General features: G+C 36.0%; 1 protein-coding gene across 1 annotated transcript in view; it reads left to right on the top strand.

Annotated features, from left to right (window-relative positions):
• Nucleotides 1-14,148, top strand: part of RP1 (RP1 axonemal microtubule associated) — a 208,576-nt gene that overhangs the window by 22,623 nt on the left and 171,805 nt on the right. Inside the window, exons 3-4 of the mRNA XM_072328072.1 lie at nucleotides 10,472-11,122; nucleotides 13,018-13,189. Of these exons, the coding sequence (XP_072184173.1) occupies nucleotides 10,484-11,122; nucleotides 13,018-13,189 (811 nt within the window). The 5' untranslated portion in view covers nucleotides 10,472-10,483. The remainder of the gene's footprint in view (nucleotides 1-10,471; nucleotides 11,123-13,017; nucleotides 13,190-14,148) is intronic.

Raw genomic sequence — 14,148 nt, 5'->3', positions numbered from 1 at the left:
GGTGGACTGTTTGTTCATGAAGAACTGACTGAAGGATGGAGTCTGGGGAGTGGTGGTCAGTGGCTCAGTGAAGATCAGTGACAAGTGGTGTCCCACAGGGATCAATGCTGGGACCAATACTTTTTAATATCTTCATCGCTGACATTGACAATGGGGTTGAGTGCACCCTCAGCAAGTTTTCATGTCACCAAGCTGTGGGGTGCAGTCCATTGCACGTGAAGGATGGGATGACACCCAGAGGGACCTAGATAGGCTTGAGTAGTGGGCCCAGGAGAACCTCATGTGGTACAACAAAGCTAAGTGCAAGGTCTTGTACCTGGCTGGAGGGAACCTCCACTAACAAAACAAGCCAGGGAATGCAAAGATTGATCTATGTAGAGTTTGTGTATTGCTGCAAGTAAGAGAGTCAAATATAATTCTGTGTTTTCCCTCAGAATACTCTGTACCTGTATTTTCTCTGTACTTCTTGCTTATACCTGTGTTTAGCCGAGCTGAGCAAGCTAGACTCATTAAGGATACAGGCATGGGGATGCTACACTAGAGGTGGTCAGCTTGTTTTCTTTGGGAATTCCTAGCTTTGAGTTAGATAAGTTGGCTCCTGAGTCATGGCAAGTTGTAGAGTCTTCAGATTGGTGTTCTTATTTGATATTATTTCCATGGTTGACAAATAAGTAGGTATTTAAACCCAAGCTTGGAATTATCTTTCACTATGAGGTGATTATAGCTGGGAAGTCTGTTACGGAATTAGATGCTCTATGCAGGTCAGGCTTTTTCTTACACAAAGCTTATACAGCAGGAGGAGTGTAGAGCTGTCTTGAAAGCTGATATGCATGTGCTTAAATCCCTGCTCTAAATCAGGCAGTGAACCAGCCCTTCAGAGTTGTAAGAGTGCTAGTAGCTGGAGGAAGTGAGGAGGGTGACAGCTTGCTGCCTGGGCTGTTGCAAGAGGTGGTCAGGTTTCTTCAGGCTAGATGGGCAAAACAGTGACAGGCTGTGCACTGCATCAAGGCTAAGATGTTAAGTGGCTTAGTGCTGTCAGAGCTGGTAAGGTTGTACATGTGCTCAGCAGTAGAGCTGTACTGTTATAAATTCAGGATCCTCAGCCTCAGATCTGAGCAAGTGTTTGAGATGTAAATTTTGATCAGAGTTTTACAGTGTTAGGAGGCAAACCTGAATAAAATGTATAAGCCTTGTCTTTTTCCCTTTTTGTCCTCAGTTTATGAACGTATACCATCTCTGAACTGCACCAAGGAAATAACACTATAGCCCAACAAAGGGCTTTATGATGTCCTCCAGATCAACAACAGATCTGTCCCTCTCAGTCACTTACCCTGATGGAGTTTCATGACATTTCTTTAATCGATGCTTCACAGTGTTTCTATGAAATATGAAGGTTGACAAGGGTCTTTGCAACCAATGTCAGATACACAAACTGAGGCATATAGGGTTGATATTCAGGATAAACTGATAAGAGATTGTCCATTGAGCTCATTCTTAACCCTCTGCTTTGGCCATATTCCTTCAAAGATGCAAAGAATTATTACAATAAATTAATAAACTGATAATAAATACAGTGAAATAATAGAAAATTACACAGGAAGGAACATGTTAAAAACTGAAGTTGTCTTAATAAGTAAAAATTTTGAATAAAACTTTACATGCAGGAGTTTTCTAACCAGTTAGGGGGAAAGGTCAACATTCACTGAGCTGACAACACTAATTAGACCTGCAGTTAGTTGAAATGTTACTGTATTTTACAATTTCCATTGTGCTAAGGTTGCTTTTATTAATTTGATGAAAGAACCGTGGTGGGTCATGAAGGCTGGATTTAAATGGAGAAAAAAAATAATTAAATGTGGGATAAGAAAACCGGAGCCAGAAAAAAAGAAGAAAATTTTAGTCATGATTTTTCCTGTTTAAAGAATTTGACATACTTTGCAAGCATGCACATATCGGTGCAAGGAATTATGTTGATGTAAAGTAAGTATAGCAAAATATAGTTGGTGGTTGCTTTTTTCAAAGGATTAACCTTAGAAAATATGCAGAGAGATGAGCTATCCCTGTTCAGCTTTTATATTTCACAAAAGCAAGGCAAAGTAGATGGCTAAAATAAGGAAAAGTAAAGAATGCTTATACACTTAGCTCTAAGACAAGCTTTCCAGGGAGGTTGTTGAGTCACCATCCCTGGACGTGCTTAAAAACTGTTTGGATGTGGTGCTCAGGGACATGATTTAGCAGTGAGTTGTTAGCGTTAGGGTAGTATGGTGGTTAGGTTGTGGTTGGACTTGATGATCTTGAAGGTCTTTTCTAATCTGAGCTATTCTATGATTTTATGATTTATGCACTGCACAAGTTTACAATTTGCTTCTACGATTCTAGGTCATACACTCCAGAATGAAATTCTAGCCCACTAATGATGGTGGGAGAATCTGTACAGTCAGGCTGGAAATTTCCTGTAAGAAGCTATTTTCTGAGCACAACCATTCAGATTTAGGTAAAATTTAGTGAGACTCAGTGTTCAAAATCCAGAACAGCTGGAACAGACATTTTCAGACCTTGTATTGCAGTCCACCTAACCAGTTAGAACTCTATTAAGAGCAGGGTGCTGATTTCATTTTGATTTGTTTGCCTCCCCCGAGACACATTTTTTTCTTTTTTTTCCTCATTCTGCATTCACAGCTGTTGGTTATCAAATCTCTGTTGGAGAATTTAATGAATAAGAGTCTGTGGGGATTAATGTGATAAGAAGTTCATGCATATCAAGCACTAAAGTGCTGTTGTAATGCAATAGCTTGAAATCTTATCAGTAGTAACATATTAATAATGGCATATATTTTTTTTGGAAGGCTTAACTGGAAAGGATGTAGAAAGGTTGGGCACACCACGGGGAACTGAACCTGGTCCTCTGCCTCCAATGTGATAATTTCCTTTTTAGCTTGATAGCATTTTTCTTATTACCTCACTGAGAAGTCCAATTAAGAAAAACAACAACAACAACAACAAAAACCCAAGTAGAGGTATAAGAGGTTGAAGGGACTTGGAAATATGAAGTGTATTATTGGCTTTTTCTTGGGGCAGGAGGTCAATAATAATAGTTTAAGTGGTGTAGCTACTGCTCTTTTTAATTGAGTGACTCATACTGGAATGATAAAAATACTCTGGTGCTAAGTGTTGTTCCATATGGCTTGAGCTTAAACAAAGGATGTCATTCAAAGGCCATAGGATTGCCAGTCAGGGAGGGCCACTGTGCACACAGTTCTGACCCTGCTCTGACTCAGGATAATCCTGTAAAAAGACTGCTTACATTTTTCAACCTGGGGTGCTGGTTATCTGCTAGAAAAAAAAAAAGAATATATCAGCAAGCACGATAATGTAATTGCTAGCACAATTTCTTTTCTTGAACATCAGTTTCCTGCATATGATTCTGATCTTGAGAAACAGTGAAGACTTATAAAACAAAGCTTAAAATATTGGATTGTATTTAGGTACTTGTACCATTTAATCAGTTTGGTTATTAAAATAAATTCCAAAGACGAGAAAGAGTAATAAATCAAAATCAGAAAGTGTAAGGATAAAAACATTTAAAAAAGTTATTTGGATGTCATACTTTCCTGGGCTGATCCAAAGAATCCTGGAGTTGGGAGTGTTCTCTTGACTTTGAAATTTTTCTCTTTAGCCTTAGTTCAGCCCAGGGATTATAGTCCATGTATTTGATTTTGATATTTGACCCGAGCCTTTCTGATGTATAGAATGGCTTTGCAGGCAAACTGCAGACGTGGGACCTTTAGTTGGTCATTCCTGTACTACTGTCTTTCTTAAGAACACCCTTTGACATAAAAAAACTGCCACTGATACCTGTGGTCATTGGAGTAGGTCCTTTGTATGTATTGATCTCCGTGTTCAGAAAGAACAAAGAAATAAATCCAAATGCTATTCACTTTCCTCTTCTTTTCAATGAAAAGCAAGAGCTGTAGTTAGGGACTACCTCTGAATGTAATCTCAGCTGTTAACTGGCAACACTTGGAAGTGTTCACTTCGAGATCACTTCCTTGAGGTACACATAGCATAGTGTATTTTATTTCTTATTGTTTACTTCCTGTGTCTGAATGTGTAGTGTACTGTTTTTCTAATAATAAATTAGAATTTGTTGCTACATTGTGCCATTAATATTCTAATTGTCTGTGTTTCGTTTGCGTTTGGTCTTATTACTATCTTCTCTGTTCCTCAAGTTTTAATATTATCACTGAATTTGATTGCAGCAGTTACCTCACAGAAGCAGTAAATTTCCTTCATAAATACTTGAAGAGCTTCCCATTTCTGTGCAGTAACTCAAGGAAGCATGCAATCGAGATCTGCTTAGGGAGTATACATGAACATTTAAGTGCTTTGAAATGGCTGTGTAACAGAGTCCATGGAGGATTCAGCTAAAATCCAAAGGCAGTGAGTCCCTATGGGCCTGGCTGCAATGTGCCAAGAGGGATGCCAGCCCCTAAGTTGCCTGTGATTCCTTTTTACTATGTATACCTCAGACGGGGAGCTTGTTTTAGTTTGTATGTCTCCTATGAATGGCTTAAGTGTAGCATTCAGTGGTATTGAGAAGGTACCTCAGAGCTAGGGAAAGAAGTTCAAAAATGAGATTTATTTCAAATTCAGCAGAATTTAATTATCAACTTTATAAACTGTTTCTTAAAGTAAAAGAAAGTCATATGCTAGCAGTCGAATTCATGTATTCAGTCACAGTTCCAGTTCTTTATCTGTAATACTTATGTTTGCAGTGAATAGTGAATCTTTTCTGTACCATAATCATTTTGTGGAATAGAAGTGCAACTCTTCAGCTAATATCAATAAATACTTTTGAACTTATGTAAACTGCAACTTAAATAAGAGCTAAAATGGCTTTTTATCATATAGATCAGAAAAGAGTCCAGGTACACTAAACAGAGGCCTGAAAAACGTGGGCTGCAGAAACAATGGAAGAAATATGTTGCTGTTATTTAGAAACTGATGACTAATGAAACATAGGATTTAAAAAGTAGCTAGAAAAATGAACAGAGGCATATTCCTCCAGTGTGGGCAAAGTAGAGTCAATTAAGGGCAGAGGAGGAATGGGATGTCCTCTTAAGATCACTTCCAAATTATCGATCCTACAGGATTGAGTTTCTAATGTTGAAAGACAGTTTAACTTTTGCTAATTAAATATATTGGTTGACTAGGCCCCTTTCTAGTCAACGGAGGAAAACAAATAGTTGTAAAAGTTGATGTATCCAGCCCTAGAAAAGGTGGAATGAATCAAACACAAGAGATGTGCTTTTATCTACAGACAAACCAGAACAAAAGACTTAAAACAGTCACTTTTCAGATGGTTGAAACTGAGGTACAAACTACCCTTTATTTATGTGTAAATTATATTTATACTTTAGCCCATATATAATTTAGTTAAAATAAATTTTATGTAAATCTGCAAAAATTTCTGTAGTCTTGAAACATTTCACAATGAAAGAAATAAATGTTTCTAAAAAAGTAGGAGCAAAATTGTAGCCTTAGCTATTAAGCAAACTATTGACCAGTCAATAACTCCTACAAAATAAGTAAGAACAAGGGGGATATTGAAGTTAGATGTAATGTTTAGTATCAGAACTGAGAACCAGAGATGTTCTGGAGATTTAAAAGTGAAAATGGCAACAACACAGAAAACTGCAATGCCACTTGCAATTGCAATTTCTGTCACTGAAATAATTTCTTACGAGGCATATTTCGCATTATTACATTTTCAAGACTAATTTTATATTCTCTGATTTTTGTTTACAAAATATAGAAGGAGCATATTTTCTCCAAATATTATGACCAAATTCTTTTCACATCACTTTAGTAGTTCTGTGGATGTCAGTCAAGCTGCATGTGTGTACAAATGAAAAGTGCTTTTGTGTGGATATCGTGAGTAACAGGACTGTGATAATCTGTGTTTCAGCTCTAGAATAATAGGAATAGAAAGGAAGTCTTATTAATGCTATTTTTTCCTATAAAGTTGATGTTTTCTTCTGTCTTTTCTGACTAAGTGGAATGTTTGTAGTACAAGAAGGAACGCAGTGGATCACTTAAGTTGCACTTGTTTGAACATTTTTTGGTCATTGTGAGCCCTTTGAAGACTTACAGGGCTCTCATACCATCAAATGGTAGCACTTGTTTATCATCCTCACCAGGCACATAAGTATCATCTCATGGGTACCACATTACAGAGGTGTTCAGAAGCAAATGATTGATTAGTAGGTTATAAAAAGTGGCACTGCATGCACTGGAACGCTAATGAGAGTAGCAGTGATATTTTAATCATGCACTTCAAAGAAAAACAACCCAATGAAAAATTTTAAAAGTTTGATAATTCTAAGTTCCAGAACTTAGATTTCATGAACATTCAGGTGTTGCTTGTGCTGATAAACATGTTTACTAGCCTGGCAGCCAGTGTAAGCTATTGGAGAAGAGTAAAAGAATAAATAACAAAATAATGACTGGAATATAAGCATCACATTAAGAAAGATATAGACAAGATAAGAAATATTAAGGACTTAAATAGTGATATTAATATAATATTTAAGAAAGTTACGTTTATAGTCACATCTTTTAATGTTTGTTTCCATATGTTTTACAAATGTAAAACTGAATCAGCATTTTAAAAAAAACTTATGGGTATTGAATTCTTTACTAAGTAAAACAGTTAAAAAGTAATGTGGCCTGCAGTGGTACTGTGTGCTGAGAAGTGTTTTTGTTACTCTGTTAGTTTTGAGAGCTTGCTATAATCCTGATTAAGTAAAGAGATTATGATTAAGTAAACCAGATTATACATCTGGTAGTAATTAGATGGAACAGTTACCATATGAGGACATAGTGTTTCCACTGGAAAAAGAAAAATATCACCAACAGTCAGTAGTATAACTAAATTACGGTCAGATGTAATTCCCCTCTGTCTTTGCAAACTGTATCACATACATTTATCACCATTGCATCACCTTTTTTTCCAGCAAGCAAAACTGAAGAATGTTTCATAAAAAGAAAAATCCATCAGACTGTGAAATATTTTATTGAGTATTGTGGAAAAAACTGTGGGATTATTTTCAGCGTGATATTTGAATGGAGGAAATATCAGAGAATCTTCATGGCAGAGATCATCTTTACCAGATGATTGAACAGAAGAAAGAATTAATGCCAAGAGACAGTTAATAATTTCAAAAAGTCATTGATAAAAACACCATCTCTGAAAGCATTTAATATTTATATTATTTAAAATTTTAATTTGGAGGGTAATTCTATATAGATAAAAAGAGATTAGATGATCTATGTTATCTACTCCCATTTTTATTTTATGTGGTTCTTTTGAGAGATTTAAGTAAAAACTGTATAAATGAAATATTTAAAGAAAAATAAGGTTTAAATATAATATGAGAGAACTTGTTGAATGAGATGTTAGATAGTCTGCTCTGAACAATGGCTACCTAAGGTGAACCTAGTCTGGTGATTAACATTAGCCAAGATTAGGCAGGTGGATTATGATGTCTTCTAGAGCTGAGCACACTTGGAAGAACACTGAGGATGTTTAGTTAATTTGCCATAGACAATCACACGTACATTTTATGAATGTCTGAAAAGGAGCTAACTACAATTTTATTTACATAGGATGTGACATTGGGTGAGTACAATGAAATTACATGCAATAGTTAACAGCTATAAGGCATTGGATATATCCTTATAGTCTAGAATAAACTGTTCCTTTTATTGTCTTTATTAAACTGAGCATTTTTTTTCTGTAAAAACTTTGACAGACTTATTTGTTTTGTGAGAATGCAAGAAATGAGATTCAATTCTGAATTCTGTTCCAGTCTCTTGAAGAACTGAATTCTCAGTGTTGTAATTATCAAATTATCTTAACAGACGTTGTGAATCATGTTAAGGACATCTGACTATAGCTTAATTTTAGAAGAAAATGTGATCACCTGTAGAATGAAATAGCAATTTATACAATACATTGATTATTATTTTGTTAAATATTTGTAAGTTATAAGATATCTGAAAGATGCATAAGAATTTTCCTTGGTAAAGTTAATACTAGAATTTGTTAATGTGTGCTATGAAGTTATCAGTTCCCTGTTAAAACTGTGTATCATTCATTTTATGACTGGGTAAAGAAGAGTTCTTTTCCTTAGTTACTTTTCTAACTTCAAACTATTTTATGTTTACGGTGAAAATTATCATTTTACTTTCTGACTTTGTTTTGGGTTTAATTGTTGCTACAGTACAATAATTATTCAGTCTAATAATTATTTCCATGTAACATATATTATGTTTCTATCCCAAATACTGATGGGATCTACATCATCTACACGCATCTACAGCATCTACAACAGCTTGCATAACTGAATGTTTTATGCCAGTGCAAATATCCAGATCCACTTCTAAGATTCTAATTGAAAAGTGTTTCTTATCAGTAGCCTCATGAGAAAATCTACTTTAAAAAATCTCTTGTATGAGCGAACATTTGTATTGTTGGATGAAATTTCTCTCAATTTTTATAAAGAGTAGGAAGTCATAGTATAAAGTAGCTGCGAATCTGAGTTGTTCCCTGGCTACTAAACATCACAATGGTTTGCTCACTGATACCAGTCTGAACTCCTTTAGCTAGCTGAAGTCATCTTGGCCAGTTGAACGGTGTAATTTGGCATGCAGATCACTGAAGAACATTTCTGCTGTTATTGATGTCTTTGTAGTAAAACATTTCCTATGCAGAATAGGAAGGATCATGTTGTAGCTAGTAATACAAATGCCCTGAATGAATTTCCTCTAGGAATATCACTAGGTACAGAATGAGGCATGAGACTTAAAATGGCTGCTCTAAATTGTGTCCCTAGGCTTAACATGTCTGCCAACACTTCTGTTTAGAACTGTAATGAAAATTTAGGCAGCTAATGAGTAGGTGCATCAAAAATGACAAAGAAACTGTATCTCTCCATGATCTCAGTAGAAGTGGAGTTCTGCCGTACAACCGTGAGAACAACATTTAAAAAGATATTAACTTTCCATAAGGGGAAAATACAGAAACTGAAAGCACTGTTGGTTTTTAATTTTTAATATATATATATATATATATATATTTTTCCCTTGGAAAAAAGACTAAAATCTGACTTTATTTGAACTTCGTCTGTCTTGAGAATTGGCAATGTTTTCTTATCAGTTTTGAAAGTGAAACATGTAGTAAATAGTAAAATATATCAGAAGACTGTTTGCCATAGTTATATTAATAAAAACACAGAGTAGTCAGGAAAGATTGTTCCATTAGTCAGTATGGCAGCTGTATCAAGGTGACACTGTCAATTTATTTTCTATTATTTTGATGTTTAATATTCCCTGAGGCTGCTACACAGCTTTTTAGTAGAACTGCGCTAAAACTCCATCTTTGTGGCTGATTGGATGACCAGTCATATCTATCCTATGTTCTAGACAAGGTAAACAAATCATTCAGATAAAGCAATTTTATTCAATTAAAGGACTGCCATTAAAGTATCTGTGTGTAGATCAAATTAATGTGGAAAGACTGCAGTGAGAGTGGTCCACTCTCAAGCATGAAGACTATTTACATATTTGTCAGAAACAATCTGACATCTATTTAAAAGACTAGTATTTAAATTTACCAGTCACAGAAAACTGCTACTTCTGCTGAAGAATGTCTGAAATTGTTGTGTCTTCGTAAGGACTTTAAAAACTTTTTGATTATTAAAAAATATTTAATTAGTAGTTTTTCAATTAATTTAAAACATTGAAGTGATTTATCATAAAATATAAGACAGTATAGAAAAGCAAATGATCTGTCAATTTAAGATGTACTATAACTTTAAAACAAGTTTTGGGCCTAATTCTCTTTTCTCTGAATCCAATGGATTTGCCTTGGTGTAAAACTAACATATGAGATCAGAATAAATTGTATTGTCTTTCAGTTTTGTTATTTTGTACTGAATATGGATTAAGCCAAGGCACAAATTGCTCTCTTTTCACAAAGGTTTTACTAATATATTAAACCTGAAATGTTGTCATTAGCTTCATTCTCAAGAAAGAAAGCATCTACTTATCATTCTGGACTGACAAAGTGCCTTCTTCTAAGGAAAGGTCTCTTGTAACAAATGATAAGAGATTTGAAATTACATTGGAGAGTGCTGGGAATACTTGCAAGTAGAGCTATGCTAACTTAATCCGACAGTACTGGAGCCTTTGTGGAATTTAGAGATAACAGCTTGGATCCATTTAAATCCAGTGATTTTTGGCTCAACTATCTGCTGTTCATTTCTTACAAATTCTCTTTCTGTTTTTGTTTTTTCCTCAAAATTAAGACTCTATTACTGTTACTCATAAGAAAACTTTTACACTCTTTTTTTTTTTTTTTTTTTTTTTTTTTTTTTTTTTTTTTTTTTTTTTTTTTTTTCCCTCCCAGAGTGCTGTCAAAATGAGTGAATCTCTTTCAAGCAGTTACTCCGTGAATCAGCCAAACTCCTCAGAGAGTGAACAGAGTTTATCTACACGCCACTTCAATGTTACTGAACCTGTAGTGGCCAAAAGGATCTGTTTTTATAAAAGTGGAGATCCTCAGTTTAATGGAATCAAAATGGTCATTAACAACCGGTCTTACAAAACATTTGATGCCTTGCTGGATAGCTTATCTAAACGGGTCCCATTACCTTTTGGAGTAAGGAATATCAGTACGCCAAAAGGGAGACACAGCATCAACAGTCTGGAGGACCTTGAAGATGGAAAATCTTATATTTGTTCCCATCAGAAGAAAATAAAGCCTATCAACCTAGAACGGGCTAGCAGAAAGCCACTGCCCTGGCAGATCAGTAGGCCTGTCAGTGCTCGTCGTCGAGCTGTGCAATTAGCAAGGGAGAATGAAGATGGATTTGGCCATCGAGAAAGCAAAATAACAACTCCCAAAAAGATGCTTGTTTTCAAAAATGGGGATGTAAGACTCAGACGGACCATAGTTCTGGGAAAGAAAAATACACAAACCTTTGAGGCCTTTCTGGATTACATGAGTGAATTAATGCAGTATCCAGTTGCAAAACTATATACCACTGATGGCAGAAAGGTAAGAATGAAGATAAGTACCGATGATTGTTCTATGTTTGCTTCTAGAATATAAGTACCGATGATTGTTCTATGTTTGCTTCTAGAATATATATATATAACACATGATGATAGTTTAAAACCATTCCCCCTTGTCCTATTACTATCCACCCTCATAAACAGCCATTCCCCCTCCTGTTTATACACTTCCTTCAAGTACTGGAAGGCCACAGTGAGGTCGCCCCGGAACCTTCTCTTTTCCAAGCTAAACAAGCCCAGTTCCCTCAGCCTTTCTTCATAGGAGAGGTGCTCCAGCCTTCTGATAGTCTTAGTGGCCCTTCTCTGGACCTGCCCTGAGAGCTCCATGTCCTTCCTGTGCTGGGGGCCCCAGGCCTGGACACAGTACTCCAGATGGGGTCTCACAGGAGCTGAGTAAAGGGGGACAATCACCTCCCACTCCCTGCTGGCCACTTCTCTTTTAATGCAGCCCAGAACACAGATGGCCTTATGGGCTGCAAGCATGTGCTGCCGGCTCATGTCCAGCTTCTTGTCAACCAGGACCCTCAAGTCCTTCTCTGCAGGGCTGCTCTTAAGGGGGTCTTGCCCCAGTTTATGTAATTACCTGGCATTGCCCCGACCCAAGTGCAGCACCTTGCACTTGGCCTTATTGAATCTCACTAGGTTTACATGGGCTCACTTCTCCAGCCTGTGCAGATTCCTCTGGATGGCTTCCCTTCCTTCCAGTGTATTGACTGCACCATTCAGCTTAGAATCTTCCACAAATTTGCTGAGAGTGCCCTTGATGCCATCACCGGTCACCAGGGAGAAGCAAGCAGGAACATTTTATTTCAAGTCAAGAAAAGTAGTCTTTCTTTTTCCTACTTAATCCTCATCCAGATATGATCTCAGTTATATATTTTTGCCTAATTTTACGGATGCTTCCCTTAGTATTTATGCCATTTTTCTGTTTTTAAATGTTTTATAAATACTGTAGGTAGTATCTAGTAGACATTTCTATTTTGTCATTACACAAATGGAGACCGGTTTGCTAGTAATTACTTGAAATTAGTAGATCTTATTTTATCTTACCGTTTCTGAACAACAGACCAAGATTTGTACCTTAAACCAAGATGTTGCAGCAATAGTAATTCTGGTTTTCATTTCACACACTGTTCTGTATGACTTCATTTCAATATTTAACAACAGAGAAGGACTTATGGTTTATACCTGAAGACCTGAATCTGGAAGGGGAATTCCATGCAGAGTGTCTTTTGAGGGCAAATATTTGCTTAAATTCTACATTAGGTTGGGAAAATCTCCATGTCTGTGAAATGCAGTTTGCAATCCTCATTTTGCAGTATATCTTGGAATACAAATTCAAAGACTTTATACGGGGACCTGAACAACTTCATCTGAAGTTAGACCTTGTTTAAGCAGAGAGTTACACTAGATGATCTCCAGGTGTCTTTTCCAGCAGAAATTGTTCTAGGATTCTGTCCTGTTCCTTTGTGGTGGTAGGTATGAAGTACATTTGTGATGTACTCTGAATTTTCCATTTCTTCCTCCTTGTTCATATGTATTATCAATCTACAAATGTACATTCTTATTCCGTGGCTGTATATTAAAAGGGAATTTTTATCTATACCCAAGTCTTCTTGAACTCTTTTTCTAGTATACTTATATAACGAGACATACCCTCATAGAGATAGGAATTTCCTTATAGGAATTGAAAAATTAATTCTGCTCTGTGATACATATTTAATAGCCAGCTGCAATGTAATGTAGAGACTAAGAAGTGAAGATATTAAAGCATGAAAGAGATAAATCTTTTACATTATTTTTTGTGGTTGCTAAGGCGGAGAACTTAATGTCATGGGTTTGTTTTTTGCTTTTTGTTTTTTTTTTTTTTCTTTGCAGGTTCCTAATCTTCAGGCCCTGATATCGTGCTCTGGAGCTGTAGTTGCTGCAGGGAGAGAGCCTTTTAAACCAAGCAATTATGAATCTCTAGGGTATTCAAGGCCTGCTAAATTGCTTGGAATTGCAAATCGTGTGTACCCCAAAGCAAATGCCAAGTCAGAAAGTGAAAACAGTAAGTTCTTTGAATTAATTTATACTTTTACTAATTGGTTCATCTCTCACAGCATAAGATGTAAACCATGACAATCTTACTGGGATCAAGGATATTCAAAAAGGCCAACTGAAACTGTTTATTTTTGTTTCAACTCATCTGTAGGAATCAGAAAGATAAAAGTGTTAATTTTCCTTTTAAAATATGAGTTTCTGCTAAGAACTCAGTTAGTATGCATACTTTCTCTCAAACTGGCTGATTTAGAACAAGAATTCAAATCAAGATATATGTTATATTTCAATGAAGTTGATGGTTATTGTTATTTTAATGCACTTATTTTTATTTTTATTTTTGGTATTGCATTTAATAATAGCATAGATAACAGAGACCCCAAAGGTTACTTCAGAATTCTAAACTATCTAAATTGATTTAGCAAAACTTTTGTGCAGTTTTCAGAACTTAGCAAATGGGAATTTAATTTATTCTCATGACTTTCACATTTTCCTATGTCACATGGTCAGCATAAACATGAAATTCATCATAGCAGTTATCAGCATACAAACTCAGACTCTTTTTGTGAAGCCTACAGAGACTGTTACTATTTCCTATATCCTCATGCTTGTGATATACACTTTTCTTTTGACTACTCAAGAAACCTGCCACTGAGATATTTCAGTGAATGTGAAATGGTTAGATCAAGAATATGAGGAGAGAAGCTGGGCCAGCTGAAAAGCCTCAGGCTATGGGGAAAAAAATGATGCAGCAGTAGAGCTTTAGGACATTCATGAATCCTTAGCCTTAGAGTATGCTGTAGGGCAGAAGTGCTATCTCAGGGGAAATTGTTTAATCGAGAGGTAGTGTGCGCTCATGATATAGTTGTATGCTATGCTGTAGAGCCTAGGGTATGCTATAATTGTTTCTATGCTGAGATTTTCTATGGTAATCTTCACTTTGTCATGGAGCATGATTCTGTATAAGAC

This window comes from Excalfactoria chinensis, chromosome 2 (genome assembly GCF_039878825.1).
Source record: "Excalfactoria chinensis isolate bCotChi1 chromosome 2, bCotChi1.hap2, whole genome shotgun sequence".
In the NCBI taxonomy this organism is placed as follows: domain Eukaryota; kingdom Metazoa; phylum Chordata; class Aves; order Galliformes; family Phasianidae; genus Excalfactoria; species Excalfactoria chinensis.
The sequence above is the reverse complement of the archived record's forward strand: the minus strand, read 5'-3'. Positions and strand labels throughout refer to the sequence as shown.